We start from the raw sequence: 20,999 nt of genomic DNA, 5'->3' as shown, positions 1-20,999 counted from the left end.
AACATTCAAAATAAATTGCTGGAGAGAGTAGACAAGCTCGTGATAGTATGACTAAAAAATTAGTAAAAGTGATGTTCACGAGTTGGATATGCTTGATGCTTCTAATAAATACTCAGTACAATAGTCAATAAAAAAAAAATTATTGGTACAATTAAAAAAAATAAAAACGTCGAAATTAAAAAAATAAAAACTTTGGTCCACAAATTCTAGTTTAACTATAAAATGTCGAAAGACAAAACGATGTGATAGGTGTTTGAACCCGACTCATCCTCTTATGTGTGGACAACTTTTCATGTAGCTATTATTATTTCGTTTGTCTATTAAAATAACCTCGTGTTAATTATCCCCTCTAGGACAACATTTAGGTGCAGTGCTATGGGAAATATTCCTACGGTATTTTACTAAAAAAAATTTCATCCGTTTCAAAATACATGTCACAATTTTACAATATGTACTACTCGTATAACTTATTTTCATATTTTTTTTAATTAATATATGAATACAAATGTTAGCATGTAAAATGTTTGATTTGTCTCAATAAATATTTTCAAAATATCAAATTTTTATGATTTTTTATTATATATAATTAAATATATTAATGGTCAAACTCAAAACAGTGTATTGGCATGTGTGTTGTGGTTGGCGGCGACATGTATTTTGAAACGGAATGAGTATAGTCTAACTTTCATCAAATAATAATTTTAAAAAAATCAATATCTAATGACGATAATTTATTTAAAATATTATTGTATCTTTTCATTTATATATTTTTCATGTGTGAAATGGTTGTTAAATTAGTCACTGGTTGTAAGACTTAGGAAATGAGTTGTTTATCATAAAAAAAAAAAAAAAGGACATTTCTATCGTGATAGGAACCTTTAACATGAATTAAGTAAGATGATGAAAGATCGTTCAAGTGCTTAATTCAAGTTGTTTGACAAGAGAAACTATAACTTCCTTACGTTTAATATATTAGAATTGCAAAAGTTAACAACAATCCATTGTCGTCCAGCGGTTAGGATATCTGGCTTTCACCCAGGAGACCCGGGTTCGATTCCCGGCAATGGAACTTTTTATCCATTTTTATTACCCGGCAATGGAACTTTTTATCCATTTTTATTATTACAGTGTTTCCCGGCAATGGAACTTTTTATCCATTTTTATTGTTACAGTGTTTGATGATGTAAAGCCACGTAGATAAGTTATACTAGATAATATCATAACTTTTTTTTCGTAAAACATTTTAATTCATCAATACTGAAAAATACACACAATCATATAATTATATTAAAAAAGCTTTATTTACAATTATTTGTATTCACTTAAGTATGTTTTAATCTGTAACAGAAAAAAAAAGTACGTTTTAACCAAATGTGTAGAAAACAATATTAACTTCACTCATTTTTTTTTGTATAAATGAATATAAATTATATGATAATTCTGTTAATACATAAAGAAATAATTATGTAGATTACTGCAATCGTATTCTCAAATTCGAAAAAAATGTCAACGTGAGCTTAGCTCAAATGGTAAGGACAATGCATAATATATGCAAGGTCCGGGGTTCGAATCCCAGACACCACTAAAAAAAAAAAATCTCGAAAAGATTCAAATATTTGTGTTTATATAAATTCGTTTTGGATTAGTCGTTTTAATTTTCATTTACAGTTTTCAAATTACATCAACTAGCTAATATTTGTGTTTATATAAATTCGTTTTGGATTAGTCGTTTTAATTTTCATTTACAGTTTTCAAATTACATAAATATTTGTGTTTATATAAATTCGTTTTGGATTAGTCGTTTTAATTTTCATTTACAGTTTTAAATTGGTTTTAAATTTTAATTGATTAATAAACACCTCTAACGGGTAGTTTACCACGTCTTGTTTATTGTTTATTTAGGTTGAACAGAAAAATGAACATGAAACTACCAAGTCAAAAATTCAAGAGAAGACACGTCTATGGGGAATTCCAATGAAACACGAAATGCCAAAAACAACGATAATAACAAACATTACTTTGTTTGGGTATCGAATGACTTTTTATTGTAATCTTTTTGTATACAATTTCTTGTTCGGGGTGAGTTCTCTTGTACATCTTGTACTGAGAAATTTTCATCGCCACTGTTAATATATAGCATTTTGATTTCTTAAAAAAACGATAATAACAAACAAAACTGCAGCAACATGAAGCAAAAACAAATAAAACATAACAAGACCTATGAAAAAAATAAAGTTTAGCTGGTGTATCTGAATTGAGTTGAGTCCTTCTCTCGAGGTCCATTATTGAAATTTTTATTTTTGAGTACACAAAAACTCAATTATGCCACCATTAGTATGTAACCAAAAATCTTAGTAATAAAGTTCTTGAGAAGAAATAGAGAGTATCATTTTTTACTAAAACCTAAATTGATAGTATTCTTTATTTTAGAGTACATGCCCAACTACAGTACTTTAGAACTGCAGATATGTCCTCGGACTATTTCAGTACAACCAAATTGTTGCGTTGTCATCATTATCAAGAAAGAAAGAAAAACCATACGCCAACATGTTCTGATGTTCAAGCTAACAGTATGAACACCAATGCACCCCCAAAAATTATTGGAAACAAAGAGCACATAAAAGATACTAGAAATCGCACATAAAAGATACTCAAGAAATAAAATTAAGAAGCTTTTGGAGCTTTATCTTGCGCAGCATTATCAGGGGGGTTAATCTCTGGAGGTGTGTCGCCAACAGCGTTGAGTACTGAACCATCTTCGTCAGGACGAACAAATTTCTTGCCGAGAACTTTCACAAACTCAGTCTCATCCAACTTTTTTGCATTTTCAGCAGCATGAGCCTGAGCCAAATTGGAATAATTTAAGGCAGATTGTGAGAAGAAGGTCATTTCATCTTCTGTGAGCTTCCTCAAGAACCTTGCTGGATTACCTCCCCAGACCTGCAAAATGAAAGATAGACATGATAATCGTAAATAAGCTGAAAACCTTCTGAACAATTTGTTTGAATTTAGGTCTAATTGAATCACGCATAGGGGTTAATGCCCTATGTCAGCTTCCATTGATAACTTTAGGAAATCATGATATCTGAAACAATTTTATTTCAGTTTTTAAGAGGAAGCAGAACCGAGCACACTCCCTTCTCTGAAGAAAAACATGTTCATACAAACCTCTCCACAGGGGATTCTTGTATTCTGCCTGACAAGAGCTCCGGCAGCAACCATGGCATGTTTTTCAACATGCACTCCATCAAGTAAGGTTGCACCCATGCCAATGAATGCCTCATCCTCAACAGTGCATCCTTGTAAAACAGCACTGTGACCTAAATTTATAGTACCAAATCCTTAGATAAAGTTCCTACTAAAACCATGTGTAAGTTATAGACAAACTGATCACGTATTCATTTCACTCACCTACAGTGACGTTATCTCCAATGATAGTAGGTAATACCCTTCCACTCAAATTAGACTTAGCAACATGAACAAGAGAATTGTCTTGTATATTAGTTGAAGATCCAATAGTAATGCTGTTAACATCACCTTCATTGGAAAAATATCACTTAGTTAAAGATAAAACATAGCAACAGAAACACAAATATCAGAAAGACGGGGGTGGGAATATTCATACTAAACCCCATTTTATATGGAGTAAGAAATATGCATATAAAATGATTATGAGTGCATGAATATTAATTACACACGCACAACAGTTGTCCTTAACATTCCATTTGAATACTGATAATGGAAGTTCTGAAAAATTAATGAAACAAGTATCCAAAGTGCGGTCCTCTCCATCTTATGCAAATAAATCAGAAGGGAGTATAATGCAGTTAGGTTAGGGGTGTTCAACAATTCAAGAACGCCCAATCCAACATGACACAACCCAAAATAGTTTGATTTGGATAATGGGTTTTGAATTTCCAACACGTCGTGAACCCGTTACCCGACTCAAACAATCTAACTTTTTTAATTGTGATATTGGAGAATTACTTAGTTTATTGTATTATTTAAATTTATAGTATTTTTGGCTATATAAAGAGTTGGAATGTTATTAAAAAAAGTACATTTATAATGAATTTGCAAATGTATTTTTCTTCATGACCCGTTTGATCAGGCCTGAACCAATAGTTCTTCAATGGATTGATTAGTTTGGGTTTGATAATTTTTTTGCTAAACCTAACCCAAACCGAAGGATTTTGATTAGTTCAGTTAATAGGTTTGATCAAACCAACTTTAGAACACCCCTATATGTAGAAAGCAATAAATTTTTAACTCCATCACTTAAAATAAGTATGTTTGATAAAGGTATCCAAATGGAAAGAGGGGACATTAGGACATATGGAACAGAGAAATGGAGTTCGGTGCAAAAGTTTGTTTTTCAAATTCAGTTTTGGTGCTAGATGAAGGTATCCAAATGGAGTGAGAATCATTTTCAAGCAATGGGAGAAGAGGCTTAAAATTACAGTCTGAAGCATTAGGATGCTCAGTTGAAATGTAACTCATTTCTCTGTACATTTGTTCACTTGCCAATTTGGAGCTTCACAACCATCACGTTCGTGAAGCATTGGGAGACGAGAATCCAACTCCAAACTTGAATCCAAACGTAAGCTTATTGATCCACCTTTTTTGTTTCACCAATCAAGTGTACAACAACAACAACAACAACACCGCCTTATCCCACTAAGTGGGGTCGGCTACATGGATCAAATGCCGCCATAATGTTCTATCAAAGACCATATTTGGATCCAACTCATTGACCAATCAAGTGTAAAGTAGATTTTTATTTCAGTAAATTGATTGCCTAATATCTGATCAACCAAGCAACCCTAGGTCAAATTTGCACAGTTTGGAATCCCCCACCCCTGCCCTCACACTTTCTTTTTTCCATACAATGAAATTAATAAGAAAAGCCAGCATATATGATATTGGATTACAGTTATGATTTTCTAATCATATATTTTCCAAAACACATTTATGACAAACAAAAAGTAGAACCTAACATGAATTATGAATCTCAATTGCGTGTAATATGTGATGGGATGCGTATCAAACCCTATTGTTATGGTCATAAGTCCCAGAAACACAATAAAAAATGTAATGTATACACAAAACAGGGAATCCCTGAGTTGAAGGAATTATTAATAATCATGGTCAATCATTATTAAGCACCAATCAATTGATAAACATGTATCCGTATTTGTTTTGAATATACTGTGATGGATTTGACCATTCTATTATGATGGATAAGAGAGGTCCATACCCTATCCATTTGGTTATTTAATCGTTGCCACATTATACACTTAACTATGAAGCACCGACACATATACGAATATTAGGCACAACACTAATACAAACATGTCAACACCGGTTGCAATTCAATAAAACGAATTGATTGAATGTAATGACATGTTTCGGTGTCAGACATAGACACATGGATAGACATGGACAAGACACGCCTTCAATCAGAAGTGTCGGTGCTACATGGGTAGGTAATGTGCTCTCTCTTGTCCAATCTTATTATAAAGGGTTTAGTGGGTTTACCTCTGAGAACACAACCATACCAAATGGAAGAAGCTTGACCAATCTGAACATCACCAGTAATGGAAGCACTAGGAGCAATAAATGCATCCTTATGAACATAAGGAACTTTATCATATACATTCATCAAAGGTCGATGCCTTGACACTGAATTGCAATCCAAACAAAATGATAATCAATAAATGCAATAGAAGAAAAGGTGTGTTTGAATTTGAAACCCTAATTATGCAAAAGCTATGAATTAGGGTTGAAAAATGGAACGTACGTTGTTCTTGGAAGAAGTAATTGCCTTGGAGACGAGAACCGAGACGATCAATGGCTTGGCCGGTCTCGCGGATCCAGAATCCGACGGTGTAGAAAGCTCTTCCCAACGTTCCCATTTTCTGTCTGTAAGATGGTGAGGTAGGTAGTGGTAGTGGTAACCTCACTTCAATCGCAGCTTATAAATTACACAGATCTTCACACTTTTTCTCTATTTTCCATCTATTATGCTTTCCAGAATAATTATACCGCTTACATGTGTTAAACATTTTACAATTTACATTCTATGATTCTACTGCATTTTAAATCTTACAGGTAATTTTTTTTTTTTTTTTACAAGAGGTAAAAAAAAAAAAATTTACAAGTACAAGAGGTATAAATTGTTAAAAAGATTATTTTTTCCAAAATAATAAACTGGAAATTATTAGTATTATTATTTGTAAAAAAAACACAGTAATCATTTATTTAAACTTGTAAAATGCATCATATCGTCAATAGCATAATGCGACAATATCAAAAGTGACGACCTATTCATTTATTGAATCTTTAATGTCACACCAAGACAATAACCCAAGCAATACCCCGATTTTAGTTTATTTCACGTTCTTTTTAAGTTTTTTCATCTTTTTCATTCATTAAAAAAGGTTTGACTTTAGATATTTTTTATATGAAATCACTCATCTGTATTTTTTTTTTACTTCTTTTTAATTTAAATAAGTGGTTGTGTGACATTGTTTTGCTTGTTGTTTTTGGGGGAATTTTTTTTTTGCTGACCCAGTTACCAAAAAAATTTCCAAATCTGACCCCCTTTGACATTTAAATACAGAAATGACCCCCTTTCTGGATTTTTTGTCTTTTGTTTTGTCATTTTTCTCATTACCGCAGTTTCAAATTGCGGTAAAGAGCCACCTTTCTGACGCGCGTCAGGCTTGCACAGGTGAGGCAGGTTGACTGATTTTTTTTAAATTTTTTTATTCATTACCGCAGTTTGGAATTGCGGCAATGAATTTTTTATTTTTTTTCGTTTTTTCTATTTTTGGCACAATATATGTTTTTTAAAATTAGATGCAAATAATAATAAATAAATATAAATGATAATTGTAAAAAATATAAATTTAAAAACATTAATTATATTATTCGTTGTGTTAAAAATAAAAACTACTTTCTCCGCGGTAACCATTTACGCCAACCTAAATTTAAATTATGACTTCCTGTAGCACATAATTTATCTTTTTTTCTTCGTACGGGTCGTTGGTCTTGCTCTTGCTCTTCCTCTTCCTCGGGCTCTTCCTCTTCCTCTTCCTCTTCCTCATCCACCTCCTCATTTTGAATTTCAGCATCATTAGTTTGCATAGTCACCTTATTTTGCCGCGTGTTCTTCTTTTCACCATGACTACACAACCATTATTCCAGACGTGTTCAAAAACGAGAATGTTTACGCCATCTACAACAAAGCATTCAAAGTAGTCCAGGACAAGAGTTATTGGCCCCCATACGAAGGTCCAGAGCTTTGTCATAATCCAGACATGCGAAGACTAAAGAAAGGTAGACCCAATAGTACTCGCATTAGGACCGAAATGGACGAGGAGGTGGAAGAAAGAACACCGACACCGAGACTGTGTGGGTTGTGTCGGCATCCTGGTCATATTAGGAGAAATTGTCCGACCATTCAAAATCGATAGTTTATATAGTTATGTATTATGTGTTCAACCAATCTTTTATAAGTATTTATGACCTTTTTTTTAACCTTCAATAAAATTCCGTCATTTAAAAAAATTAAGCAGTTTTGTGATTTTAATGTCTATTTTTACTATGCAAAACAAGTAGAAATGTATGAAAAAATGATTGTGAATTTGGATGAATGGTATATTGTTTTAATAATGCCAAAAATAGAAAAAACGAAAAAAAATAAAAAATTCATTACCGCAATTCCAAACTGCGGTAATGAATAAAAAAAATTAAAAGAAATCAGTCAACCTGCCTCACCTGTGCAAGCCTGGCGCGCGTCAGAAAGGTGGCTCATTACCGCAATTTGAAACTGCGGTAATGAGGAAAACGACAAAACAAAAAACAAAAAATCCATAAAGGGGGTCATTTCTGTTTTTAAATGTCAAAGGGGGTCAGATTTGAAAAAAAATTTGGTAACTGGGTCAGCAAAAAAAAAATTTCACTAAAATCATTGTTTTTTCTTGGGTCATGTTAACCAGTACCCCCGGGGGGGCACTGGTTAAGGAAACTAAAAAAAAGAAGTTTAAAAATGAAAGTAACACTTTTTATGCTTTTGAAAAGTTGACAACACGTTCCAATGTAATACTTACCACATTTGACTCCTTAACCAGTGCCCTGGGACACTGGTTAACATTACCTTTTTTTTTTTTTTTTATATTTACTCATCTTTCACCATTATATAAAAAAAACCCTAATCATCATCCTTTGTATAGTAAAGAGTACTCAACAAAAAAAAAAAACTAAATTGTTATCAATAAATGTTTTTTTCTCGATAAAGTGACAAACATCATTAAAAGTCACATACAACTGTGAGACCTCAAGTTCGAACTCAAATGAAAATATTCAACCTAACAATATCGGTATTGTCAATTGACATAGATCTTACATACATATATTTAATTAAATGTTACTACTCCATTTATGATTTTAAATTTTGACACAAGTTAAAAAATAATAAATTGGGTTGGGTGAATTCAAGCAATTCACATTCCTTAGTTAATTGATAAGCTTGAGTCAACCAAAAATAAGCTACAAAAAAAGCTTCTTCCCATTTGATAAACTTGTGTATATCTTAATCAGTCATAGTCATTTCCTTTAGTCTAAATAATTGATTTGAATCAACAACAATTTCTCTTTTAGATACCCGAAAGTCGCTACATAGTAAACGTAGAAAATGTAATCCAAATGGGAACGAAGCTAGTTGATGGGTTTGATGTTATAGATGAAGAAAATTGCTTTTACATTCTGAAGTTCAACCAACCCCAAGACAGAATAATACCAAGGCCTCTAGATGATTTTTATCATTATTTGGAAGACACAAAATGAAGCCAAGAGTTTGTATCTCCTAATGCATATGTATACATTTGTACTGAATGGTCAGTTTTCCTAAATTGCACCCAAGTTATGATGGATCAAAACACTGACTGATCAACACAGGAGATTTGCAAAAGTCTGGTTGAGAGTGATGCGACTTAACCGGTGATAGATTAAGTATGGCTCAATAAATGCAAGAGACTCCACTCATTATGTGTGATGTGTTATGGTCACCTGGTCAGAAATTTTTTAAAATCTTTAACAGTCTTCAGCTGTCCAGTAGGCAGCTAACTTTACTTGATAAATATTGTTTTGACATCTCTTTTGAGCGTATACATACATGTGCGCTCGCGCACACAGAGAAAATAGAGAAAGGATAGAGGGCGAAAGAAGGTGTGAGAATATTATTGATTAATAACGATGACATTACAAACAAGAACATAATTATGACTTTTATAAATCAGTGCATCAAAATACTAGAAATGAGATCAGTACTCGATGCTTGCGCTTGTGCCAGAGACAGGGCAGCACAAGTGCATAAAACGATGATACAGAAAGAACATTGTGTATGAAGTTTAGTTTTATTCTCATTTGTATAGTAATTTAGAGATCATTGCAATTGGATATTCAGTTTCTAAAGAAGTCACTTCCTTAAGCTCTCAACTATGTAAGAAGCATAGAGGTCCCTGAAAAAGAAAATATTCATGTAAGAAAATTGATAAAATAATTCATCCCCAAGGGAAAAGTAAAATCATCGAAGATTAAGTCTGAGAATCCAAAACTAGATTTGCAGTATGAAAAAGGTGGAGATCATCGCAAAGAAAAATAGCTCACATGGAGTACTTGATGGCATCAACGGCAGACTCAGCTGGTAGAAAATCGTCAACATCAACTTTTTTGTTCTCATTCTTCTTGTCTAGTGTGGCTAGCTAAGGACACATCCATCAAACTAGAGGATGTGGTAATGATAGCATTGACAAAATAGAAAGATTTCAAGTATTTAAAATAGTCATATTTGAAAGGAAAAGAAATTATCATTGAAAAATAGGGGACACGTTAATCTTTCAACCTGAAAAACTAATCAATCATGAGTAAAATTGTAAACTATGTAACAACATGCATATGTATGTGTACTAATCTAAATGTGTGCACTCATGGCAAATGGCAACGGTTAAAATTTCGAAAAGAATTATTTTTGTAGCATAGAACTTTTTGAAATGATCAATAAATTAAACTGTGTTTTTTATTAAAAAAAATCTAGTATTTCTTTAAATTTAACCAGTGCCCCAAGTACATATGTTAGAAGGATCCATGAACTAAATGCAAATAACAGGATACAATCCTCAAAGAATCTTCTTATTTCAGCCAACCGATGTGGAGGAAGCTCTTTGATGTCTGTGTAATGGCGGAATTCAGGGTCGTCGGCACAAACTGCTATGATCTTGTCATCCCTCTCACCCTGCACCACAATTCATTATAATAAATAGTTTTTTCTTAAATGTCTACTTTGATTAATTGGAGAAAAAATTATTGAATTGTACAATGTTGAAAATCAAATGACAGATTAAAGGAGGGAGTAAAAGTTACAGTCCACTACTGTTTTTATTTGATCCTTCTAACGGTGTTACCGCATACATAACAAGTTCCTTTTTTAGCTCCAAAAATTGCACGCTCATTCATTCATAACACCTCCCTAATTAAAATAGAACTATGGTTTGAGAAGTTAATGATGATAAATTTCACCATGTTATATCACATACAGTGTAGAGCAATGTTTTATCGTTTCAGTCATGGGACAACCACTTAGCCATGATTTTTTAATTCACTAACAGCGAACCAAAGAATTGACTAACAAGCTAAATAATTAATTAAAAAGGCTATTGGGTAGCCTTCCCCTCTTCCAAACACCCTCACACGGCTCGTTTTCATTTCCCCAAACAGAATAAAATACAAAGACGAGTAGGAGGTAACTTCTACCTGGTCAATCATCGGCATTAATCCAATAGCACGAGCGCGGAGGAAGGTACCGGGTAGCACAGGCTCCTGCTCATAACAAAAAATTAATTAATTTTTAATTCAGTTAAAATTTTGGCTAAAAGTGAAAGCAGGCATTTCTGTAAAAATGTCACATGATAATAAGTGTTGCTACCTGCATCAGAACCAGAACATCCATAGGATCACTGTCTTCACAAATGGTTCGTGGGATAAAACCATAGTTGTGTGGGTAGACAACTGATGAGTAAAGAATACGATCAACCTAAGGTATTTAGCCCATGAGTTAGTTATGCTTCAGTAAAGACAGATAAAAAAACTCAAAACTAGAAATTGTTGCATATTATTAATATTATCTATGTATAAGGCAGCAGATGATTCACATTAAAACCTAAAGCACAAAAACATGCAATCATAATCCATCGTTGAGTATTCAAGGATGCTACAGTTAAAAGTTTTCAATATCAAACAACACGTGTTTGGAAACAGTTATAGCACTCATAATCTGAAATGCATTGTGAGAGTTGCGTTATCACTTATCGTGTGTGATCCACTTGAATATCAAATTCTGCCCTTTCGTCCTTAACTATTGGGCTCGTGCACGGATAATACAATGGTCCATCAAGGGATCTATGATAGGTTTTGATATCATCTGACGTTTTAGGTCTAACACAACTCCGCAAAACCAGTAGGTGAGATGAGGATCATGTAAGTTTTGTAAACACTATTTACGACTCTTATCTCTAGCCAATGTGCATCTTGTGATTTTCCTAATAAGCCAATACTAATATTTAATATAAAAAAGTTTGCTCCTAAGAATCCTGACATATTAAGTAGTGGAGCTTGCAAAGGCAGTTGCTCCTAAGAATCCTTCATAATCAGGGAATTTTTTTCTTTCTAAAGAACATGTAGGAGTTTTAATCATTTTAGCTTCAAAGTTGAAAAAGTCCCAACAGAAAGTGAAGAAATGGTAAATGGCAATACTATTGAATCAAGCTTATGGAATGGAAGAAAGCAAATTTTAGTAGAGAATAGGAAATGACACCTTTATAAGTCCACTTGTCTTGTCCAGCTCATACTTAACCTTACTTCCTTTGCCAATTTCAATCACCTGCCATGGAAATACATTTATTTCACTAAGAAATAAGAATAGGAAACACGAGTTCAGTGGAATAATCTATCAAGGTAAAATGTAAGATCTGAAATTCCAGATTGATAGTGGAATGGCCATGTTTAGTTTGATAAATTGCCAGAAACAAATTAACATAAGCTCCATAACTCGGATGACCGTGCCCTCAATGTTGCTGCAAGTGACATTTCTTACAAGGAGATTTTCTAACTTTTTTAATTCAAGTTCTAAAACAGAAAATAAAAACTTACACAGTTGAAAACTGATGGAGCTCCTGGCCCTGCATTTATAAAAGAACGTTTGAGTTTTCAGCAAAATGATCCTACATCTATATCTTTTAATCAGTGCAAGAGAAAGATGACTTAAACTACACAACAGTTTCTTTTACATTCAGAGAAGAAACAAAGTCGAATATGGGCGTGTCTGATTGGCTTATTCGAGCTTATCTATTGGCATATGCTTTGTTAGGCTATTTGGGACAGCTTATTTTCATAAATTCTCCACGATAGCTAATGAAAACAGCTTATAGCTTTATACAAAAACAATTTAACTTAATTTTATCTTTTGCTATAGAAGTAGTTTATATGTAAGCACTTATCATGATAAATGCTTGTACTATAAGCTGCAAATAAGTTGTTTATCGAGACAACGCCTATATTTTTCCAAGCACAAATTCATTATAATTAAAGGTGACCCAAAAAACATCCGCAAGGCTAGTTTTGTACCTATCTCTACATCATGCCAAGGGTGAGCAGCAACAGTTCTCCGTGACATTGAAGAAAGTATTCTTTCATTGAGCTTAGGGTGAGTTAAACTCGAAGACCATTCATTTGATCCGTCATGGTTAGCCATATTAACTTCACAAACAATACCTACAAGAGCATAAAAATCTCACACATAAATACATAATAGAAAAGGCTATAAGTCTAAATGACCACACTATATGTTGCAGTTAAAACAGTAGTCAAAAGAATCGATTTCATCTTTCTTTTTTTTATAAACAAAATTAACTAGCAACATATCCGTGAGTGGCGTAACATTGGTTACTATATTGAGATACACTTATGAATCTGCATAGAATTCAAATATAGCTAATAAAGAGCCATGAATCTGTAAAGAATACATTTAAGCTTTTTTTTTTTCCTTTCAATAATTAATTGAGAAAGAACAACGAATCTGTCTCTACAATTCTATACATATATTGTCATATAAAAAATAAGACTTAATTATTTTTTTGATAAACACGACTTAGGGCCTGTTTGGATTGACTTATTTTTGAGCTTATGAAAAATAGTTTATGTAAATAAATAATGTTAATTCATAAGTTCTCCCTAACGAAATTGTATCGGTTTTCTCTCAAAAAATCTTGACAAGTTTATGAATAATGCACAAAAACTTATTTATTTGCATAAGTTGCTATGCATAAGTTATAAAATTTAATTAGATGCTGCAGAAGAGTTATTAACAAATTTGACATATGCAGATCATCGTCATATAAAAAAGTAATCTCAGGATCATGATCAACAAAAGCCATAGTAATTCAATTAAGTGTATTTTTAGTATCATAACGAGTCAGGGGCACAGTGATATTAAACATGCACAAAATCCTGATCATCATTAGATGCCAAAAATACTTTTTGAATTTGTTATGATCTGAAAAATAACGCGATTTAAATTTCATTCAGGTGTAACTAATATTGAATCAAGAAGAAAAGAAAAAAAAAAAAAGTACCGAGGCAATGAAAATTGTAGTGCGATAATTTCAATGATGGATTAATATAAAGAGTAGAGAAGAGAAATGACTTACAGAGTGGGTGAGTGAGAGTAGTGAGTCAGAGTTTGGCGATGGCGACTAGGGAAGAAGAAACAAGGACTTAGATCAGCGGCGGAACGTTGAATTAAATATGTATCGTGTGATTAAACCAGATTTTCAATCGGACGGTCGTGAATGGAGATGTGAGGTATACCAAATATCCGGTCCTATATTTCGGACACGGTCGGTCAGTCATGTTAGGCATACATCATTTCCTATACTTCCTTCCACTACAAATTTAAAAGAGTAGTGATATTTTGACAACCATTTTGGTACAACCTTTGAGACAACTTTGTTGTCCTCTCTTCTCATTGGTCAAAAACAATAGAGAGAGAAAAAGGAAGAGAGAGAATAAAAACATAATGTGAGTATGATAGAGAAAGTTGTACAAAAGTTGTACCAAAATGGTTGTACAAATATCATTTCTCAATTTAAAACTAAACTACTAGTGCTCCTTTTGCGCCGCCTAGTGATGTTAGCACACATTTATTTATGAGGAGTGTTATTTCAACAACCAATTTGGTGACAACTTATTTGACAACCATATTTTACAAAGAAATAAGTGGTATTGGCACGGAAACCATAGCAATAGAGAGATGAAGTAAAAAGTAATGTGAGTATGAGAGAGAAAGTTGTTACAAAAGTTGTCACTAAATGGATGTTCAAATATCATTTCTCTTTATTTATTCATCGAAAATCGAAATATCCTTATTTATTAATTTTGTTACGTCTACAGCAACTTAACCTAATTTTTTTCTCGCTCATTTGCTTTATTATGTTTGCAATTATTTAACCTAACAAATTCCATCTAAAAAATGCATTGCACACCAATTTCATTCCTATCCTCTTGCCTTTTTTTTAAGAAAATATTTTCTACCATATCAATGATCTTACATGTTAAAGATTATTTATTGGTCTCTATTATAGTCGAGAAAACTCATACGACACACGGGTCAAAAGTTTAGTAAATGATGTATTTGAATAACTCTTTTGTGATAACTTTTGAATAAGTATCTCTTATATTAATATGAATTTATGATACATTTTCTCTATTGTTTTAGGTCAATAAAAAAGAAGAAAAATAAGGTTCTTATAAAATGTTGTCATCAAATAATAAATGATGTATTTGAATAACTCTTTTGTGATAACTTTTGAATAAGTATCTCTTATATTAATATGAATTTATGATACATTTTCTCTATTGTTTTAGGTCAATAAAAAAGAAGAAAAATAAGGTTCTTATAAAATGTTGTCATCAAATAATTGTTCAAATATCATTACTCTTATCCAACTAAAAAAAACTATTGATTTTAGCCATCTATAATCTATAATCATTAACATTTTGTTCATCCCGTGAGAAAAATTGTTCATGTGAGCTTATTGATAAGAAACATTACCTAATAAATGTAGGAACATTACATAATAAATGTAGAAGCCGGAGTTTGTACGTTCATTCCACCGTTTGTATAAATGGTTTTTTTTACTACAATACATTCTTCATTGTTTAACTCAATGACGTTAATGAGTTCTTCCAATTTTATCCTTTCACTAAATTATTATTATTATTATTATTATTATGGCTTAATTACACAGTTTTAGTCTCTTTATTTTGGTCTGCCCACTAAATTGATCCCATTATTTTAAAATCACATAGTTTTGGCCCCCAAATATGAAATATAACACAAATTAGACGAGTTGTCATCTTTTTTAATGATGTGTCACACATATCGCTGATGTGGTATAATCCACATGTGTAAATCAAATTTACGTGGCGTTTACGGTAAGGATTATGCCATATCAACGACGTATAAATTTGATTAAATGGATGCGAACTCATTTAATTGTGTCATATTACATATCTCGGGATCAAAACTATGTGATTTTAAAATAAGGAGACCAATTTCGTGAACAAACCAAAATAGAGGGACCAAAACTGTAATTAAATCTATTATCATTTTATTTTATTTACCAATCAAATAATATAATTAAAAAAGTTTTTTTTCTACGTTACCCCTTGATGTTTTAGGGGTAATTTACCCCTTTCAAAGAAAATTTTCACTTTTTTAATCTTTATTGTTAAAATCAGTTACCATTTTCATCTTAAGAACATCAAACTTCTTCAACTCCTTCTTTTAATATGTGATATTTATCTCCTTCGTTTCATAATCAAATCATACTTGTTATTAATATTTTGATTTTTTTCACAATTAGTTATCATTTTTATCTCAAAAACATTAAGTTTCTTCATCTCATTCATTCAACATGTGATTTCCATCTCTTTCATTTCAGAATTGAATAATATTTATCATTATGATAAATTACTCATAATTCATGAAGGGGTAATGTAAGTCTCACCAATTAAAAAACCAAAATAAAAAACCATTTTACCTTTGTACCAAAAAAGATACATTCACCCTTTTACATTACGAAGCAAGACACTTTTGATATTGACGTTTCTTTATTTTGGTTTTTTCCTTCCGTTTCAAAAATGGAAGAGTGTCTTGCTTCTTTGTTTCTCCATTATGCACGTTGTGTCCATCTCAAATATAATAACTTTTACTAGTTAGAGTGATATTAAGCATTCATCCATCCAAAAGCCAATAAGTATATTGGCTACTTATGATAACTTGGTTAACCAAATGATACAAAAAATATGTATCCTTAATATATATGTTTTTCTACCCATGATTTGATTAATCAAATTATATATAGAAAAGTAGATATCTGGTTATAAACACAATATTTAACAACATAAAGTTTCAAAAATTATTAAATCACCTAGTTTGCATTTTGAACGTAGCTAGCTAGCTAATCTACTATTTTTTTTATGTGTGCTAATCCACTGTTTTAAAGATGAGGATGAAGATATGTGATATAAAGAGTGACTCGTAAAACTCATTTATGAAAGAAACATGGTCAATATAGAATAAAGTTGAATTGTAAAATTCACCTGTGCCTAATTATATTGTTGGACAAATAGTGCCTATTAATTACCAATGTGCAATTTTGAATAATCAGTTTTAATGTGCCTATTATATCATTCTTCAATATTTGAATAATATATCAATTTTCATCCTTATCACTAAAATCTCACATCTCTCATCTCACACACCTTCTGTCAAATAGGATTTGATTTTCCTTTGCAAGAATTGAAGGAACTTGCTTCAATGGACGGTAACAATGGGAAATATGTCACGAACTCCCTATTACATAAAATGCTATGCATATTTTAGCATAAATGGACATAATGAATGGTAACGATGAAAAAAAAGTTGGGTGTGGTGAACATATTGGTTTCAAATAACAAACTACCAACCAACTTTTCATTCCACAGTGCCTACTAGAAAAGTGTTTTGCCACATCACCAAATTGATTCACAGTATCACTTAAATTTCAACAAGCAAGAAAATAATTGTTCACACAATAATTTCAAAACACTTAAAAGTTTCACGATGGTCTGTGGAGTTCAGTTCCACCACCTTCCCTCTTCATACACTTTTTGAAAACATAGTAACTTACAATTCAAACTCTTGTGCTACATACTTGCAAGTGATTGTCAAGGCATCTTTATAAAGTGCATATACCAACCATCTCCAAAATTAATCTCCCTACAATGGCTTCCTTCCATACGCCAGTAATACGATATGAAACTAGTAGCCAAAACAACGGAACATACCCTTCCAATGAGTCAAAAAAACAACAAGAAATTAACTTCTGAGGTGATATTTACGTCATGTCATCATAACTTTTGAACCTGTTTTCTGAAATCAATGAAAAAAAAAAGAAGTAAAAACCTAATAGAAATTTCTTCCATGGTCTTTTCATGTCAAGAACCATAATGATTTCATTCATGGAACTCAAGGAAAAAGGCATGGTCTTCTTGTATATCATGATAGGAGATAAAGAAAATTAAATCATTAATGCCATAGTTTGGTTGTTGCAAGTGCAACTTGCAAAAACCAAGAAAATACAACTGTAGTATTAGTTCATCACTGCATCAGACCATTTTATTACAAACCAAAATAAATACACTATCCATTTTTACAGCACTCAAGGAACTATAAAAAAAATTATAAAAGTAAAAGAGAAGACGAAATCTGATTAAACAAATAAGAAATGTGAGATGAAAACTTGTTAACGTTTATAATCTTTTATAGCAATCAATAGAGTGTGGACTTGATATGCAACAAGGTTAAGCTTGTAAAAGAGAACAAAGAAAATCAAACTAATGGCTCTAATATTGTAAAAGTGAGATAATATTGATGGTATTTTGAAAATAGCAACAAATAAATTAATCATATTTGAAAAATGTTCAAAATTAAAAGCATTGCATTGCTAAAAATACAATCCACGAAATTAGTAGATTACTAATGTGGCAGAAAGCAGTACAGTTTATAGAACACACATAATATAAGTTGTTTGGAACATAAAAATTTAAATAAAAGAATGATAGAAGAATATAAAAAATAGAAGAATATAAGTTGTTCGGAACATAAAAATTGAAATAAAAGAATGATAGAAGAATATAAAAAATAGAAGTGGCCAACACATACTCAAATAAACACACACGGGGAGGGGAAAATATGGTGATCCGGGATCAAACCCGGGATTCCACATAAAACGTCCTCGCAGCCAAACCACTAGGCTGTAACAACGGGGAGTGTTCTCACTATCAAGAAGAATTGAGTGTATGCTGAATCAAAATATTAAGTTATAGATCGAGGAGCTAGAAATTTTCAAGAATTGACAATATCTTTTATCTGTCGATCTTCAGATAAAGCTTTACTTTGTAACAAGGCTTAGTATGCTTACTAAACAAGTGCAACGTAAGAAAAAGCTAATAGAAAAAATGGAGAAAATAACTTATACTGAATAAATGATTAAGAACAAGAGAGAGGTGTCTCTTCCAAGGGCAGCCCTACTCCTTTCACAAAAAAGCTATCAAACATACAAACTTACATATCCCCTCTAACAAACTAGGCTATCATCGTACTAACTAACTGCCTAATTGTACATAATCCGTTTCCCTTTAGAATGATGTCTAAGCCCATTAACTTGTTTGGGGGGCGATGAATTGATGTAGGAAGAATTTGCTGGTCTGATCAATGCATGGCAAACTTTGACAATAATGTTTAAGGAGTTGGGAGTGGATATGAAAAAATTAGGAGTGGAAGAACTGATTGATGGAAAAAGCGAATGCAAACATATTCTGGATGTTCTTGGTGACACGGTGCTGTCTTATTTGTGTTTAAATGTTGCATATATTGTCAGGTATAAAGGGATCGGGAGGGTATGCATTTGGAGCATTGGAATGTAAGAATGGTGATGACAGATGCAATTTTTTTTTAGGAGTGACACTATATCTTGTGATTATATTAGCGTTCTTTGAAGTTGTTTGTGTATGTTCTGAATTAAATCTAAAGTGACTGGAGGGAACACTAATGCTGCCGGCGAATGATGTTTCAAGTTATGGATGTTGTCATGTAAAAGTCTAGGTATTACATGAGCTGAATAACGGGGCAGCAACATGTGTCATACATATATACTCAACTATTCACATGCCTAATTTAGCAGGTTGTGAAGATCTATAAGGTAAAGGAGCAACACCTTATGTCATGGAATTATGATGTTACTGTCACAATATATGCCATAGGTGTATGTAAATTTTGGACGCTTGGTAACATAGAGGATAGGAGTACAACAAGATGTTGGAAGACGCAAGATGTATGGCTGGAGTTGAGGACTATATATGTCAGGCTGGAAATGCATATTGGAATGGTGTAATTGTGAACTGTATTGGAAATATGTTAATGTAATGGCTAAATGAGGTTATAGGGTGACTTTGTAAGGTGTTTGAAAATGACAAATATTAAAGGAGCAAGATTGATGTACTTCATACATATGAGCATAACTTGTGCCTGAATTTACAATATTGACTAACTCCCTTTTGTCTTAGCAGAAAGAAACAACAAATCATCTTTTCCTTGTCACTTATCCTAACACAAACACTTCATAAAAGATAAGATCAACTTTATCTATATGCAGGGTACTAGGAAAAATGGTTTAAATTAAGATAAGAAACAAATCATCCAAATGCTTGAATTACGATAAAATTCATATTAATCGAAACTATCTAACTCGGATCTGAATTAGGTTTCAGTTTTCATCCCAATCTTTTCCCTTTGTATTTTCCATGGCTATAGGCTCATAGCAGATTAACGGACTGTTTGCTGACTTTGCTCCTAACACCACCTTTATGTTCAAGCACTATAAGACACTTTGAATAAGAGAAACAACATTATCTCTTCTCCAGAATTACAGTGATCACTAATAAAATATAACATGTAAATTTGAAAAAAAAAAGTTATAAATTAAGAATAATTGAGACTACAACTGAACCTAGCACAAAAAACATCATACTTGTCTTTCAGATTTCCATTTAGATCCGAGTTTTTCTAATGTGACAGTGAAAACATCAGTACACTATCAAAAGATAGATAAATAAGGATTCGTTTGAAAATACAACTACTTGTTTAGCTTTTGTTCATGCTTCTGTGTAAAGGAAAAAAGAAGATGCATGGCAAAAATGAGGCACTAATTTACAATTTTCACCCTCTTACTCTATAGTTATGAATCAAATCAAAGCTTATCATACAACTATTACATGAATATGAAGTCATAAACGTAAAATTAAAAATAGGTAAGCAAGTACTACATACATCAATCAAAGATTACTTTCCCACAACTTGTGTATCGATACAAAGTTCATGACCATCAAAGTTCTAATTCAAATGATCAAATCTAGCAGTTGCATGGTAGAGATTAATTAAATGACAAGAAGGATAGAGTACCTACTACTTACTTTGAATCTTTGATAATCGTAATTTTACACGTTGTAGAGGCCTTTGGGCATGAGGATATAAGTCTTTTTATTTCGGTCTGTCCAACATTCCTGATTCTCATGATTTGTAAAACTTTTGCATTCTCAGAAGCTCACCTTGTAAGCCTAAGAAGTTAAAAAGATTGCAACGTCTAAGGTGTAATGAAAGGCATTGTGGAACAATGTCTGGGTCCACCCAATTTTCTTTTTCATGTTTTCTTCTTTGTGTCGGCCTATTAAAAATGCACATAAAAGTGTATATTAAGAGTCCACACTGGATGAGATGTGAACATTTCTCACCTCGCAAGCCAATTGTGTAGATTTGAGTCAAGCCTAACCCAAAATCT

The 20,999-nt window shown here is 32.2% G+C and overlaps 2 protein-coding genes, 1 long non-coding RNA gene and 1 other non-coding gene across 5 annotated transcripts; 1 reads left to right on the top strand and 3 right to left on the bottom strand.

The window, feature by feature from the left end:
- Positions 1–997: 997 nt before the first annotated feature.
- TRNAE-UUC (transfer RNA glutamic acid (anticodon UUC)) lies at positions 998–1,069 on the top strand. Its single transcript has one exon. It is a non-coding gene; the product is annotated as a tRNA-Glu (tRNA).
- Positions 1,070–2,235: 1,166 nt separating this feature from the next.
- On the bottom strand, positions 2,236–6,009 carry LOC146920019 (gamma carbonic anhydrase 1, mitochondrial-like). The gene is made up of 5 exons (XM_085713409.1): positions 5,801–6,009; positions 5,539–5,682; positions 3,412–3,537; positions 3,169–3,320; positions 2,236–2,940 (listed from the first exon to the last, which is right to left on the bottom strand). Exons 1-5 carry the CDS (start codon positions 5,913–5,915, stop codon positions 2,665–2,667), a joined length of 813 nt encoding a protein of 270 aa, XP_085569535.1. The 5' UTR covers positions 5,916–6,009; the 3' UTR covers positions 2,236–2,664.
- A 3,206-nt stretch (positions 6,010–9,215) lies between these two features.
- LOC146920018 (soluble inorganic pyrophosphatase PPA1-like) lies at positions 9,216–13,827 on the bottom strand. Of its 2 annotated transcripts, none has more exons than XM_085713408.1 (9): positions 13,692–13,827; positions 12,685–12,831; positions 12,211–12,239; positions 11,876–11,941; positions 10,988–11,095; positions 10,816–10,881; positions 10,177–10,297; positions 9,673–9,754; positions 9,216–9,524 (listed from the first exon to the last, which is right to left on the bottom strand). In XM_085713408.1, exons 2-9 carry the CDS (start codon positions 12,809–12,811, stop codon positions 9,482–9,484), a joined length of 642 nt encoding a protein of 213 aa, XP_085569534.1. In that variant the 5' UTR covers positions 12,812–12,831; positions 13,692–13,827; the 3' UTR covers positions 9,216–9,481. The 2 variants fall into 2 exon arrangements, with proteins under 2 accessions (XP_085569534.1, XP_085569533.1); XM_085713407.1 differs by having other exon boundaries at positions 13,767–13,827.
- Positions 13,828–17,073: 3,246 nt separating this feature from the next.
- Positions 17,074–20,762, bottom strand: LOC146920017 (uncharacterized). Its single transcript, XR_015010710.1, has 2 exons — positions 20,635–20,762; positions 17,074–17,533 (listed from the first exon to the last, which is right to left on the bottom strand). It is a non-coding gene; the product is annotated as an uncharacterized LOC146920017 (long non-coding RNA).
- Positions 20,763–20,999: the final 237 nt, after the last annotated feature.

Source organism: Medicago sativa, chromosome 5, assembly GCF_051527215.1.
Source record: "Medicago sativa cultivar Bolivia chromosome 5, Bolivia_mono, whole genome shotgun sequence".
In the NCBI taxonomy this organism is placed as follows: Eukaryota; Viridiplantae; Streptophyta; class Magnoliopsida; order Fabales; family Fabaceae; genus Medicago; species Medicago sativa.
Note: the sequence above shows the minus strand (reverse complement) of the source record. Positions and strands in the feature narration are given on the sequence as shown.

What these genes read in the sequence shown, in the direction of transcription:
- LOC146920018 (XM_085713408.1), bottom strand. Translation starts at nt 12,811, where the DNA reads ATGGCTAACCATGACGGATCAAATGAATGGTCTTCGAGTTTAACTCAC. An exon ending in TTGGCATGATGTAGAGATAG is followed by an intron (nt 12,240 to 12,684) that starts GTACAAAACTAG and finishes TTATAAATGCAG; the next exon opens with GGCCAGGAGCTCCATCAGTT. An exon ending in AAGAAGATTCTTTGAGGATT is followed by an intron (nt 9,755 to 10,176) that starts GTATCCTGTTAT and finishes TAGCCACACTAG; the next exon opens with ACAAGAAGAATGAGAACAAA.
- LOC146920019 (XM_085713409.1), bottom strand. Translation starts at nt 5,915, where the DNA reads ATGGGAACGTTGGGAAGAGCTTTCTACACCGTCGGATTCTGGATCCGC. An exon ending in TTACTTCTTCCAAGAACAAC is followed by an intron (nt 5,683 to 5,800) that starts GTACGTTCCATT and finishes ATTGCAATTCAG; the next exon opens with TGTCAAGGCATCGACCTTTG. An exon ending in GTATGGTTGTGTTCTCAGAG is followed by an intron (nt 3,538 to 5,538) that starts GTAAACCCACTA and finishes TTTCCAATGAAG; the next exon opens with GTGATGTTAACAGCATTACT.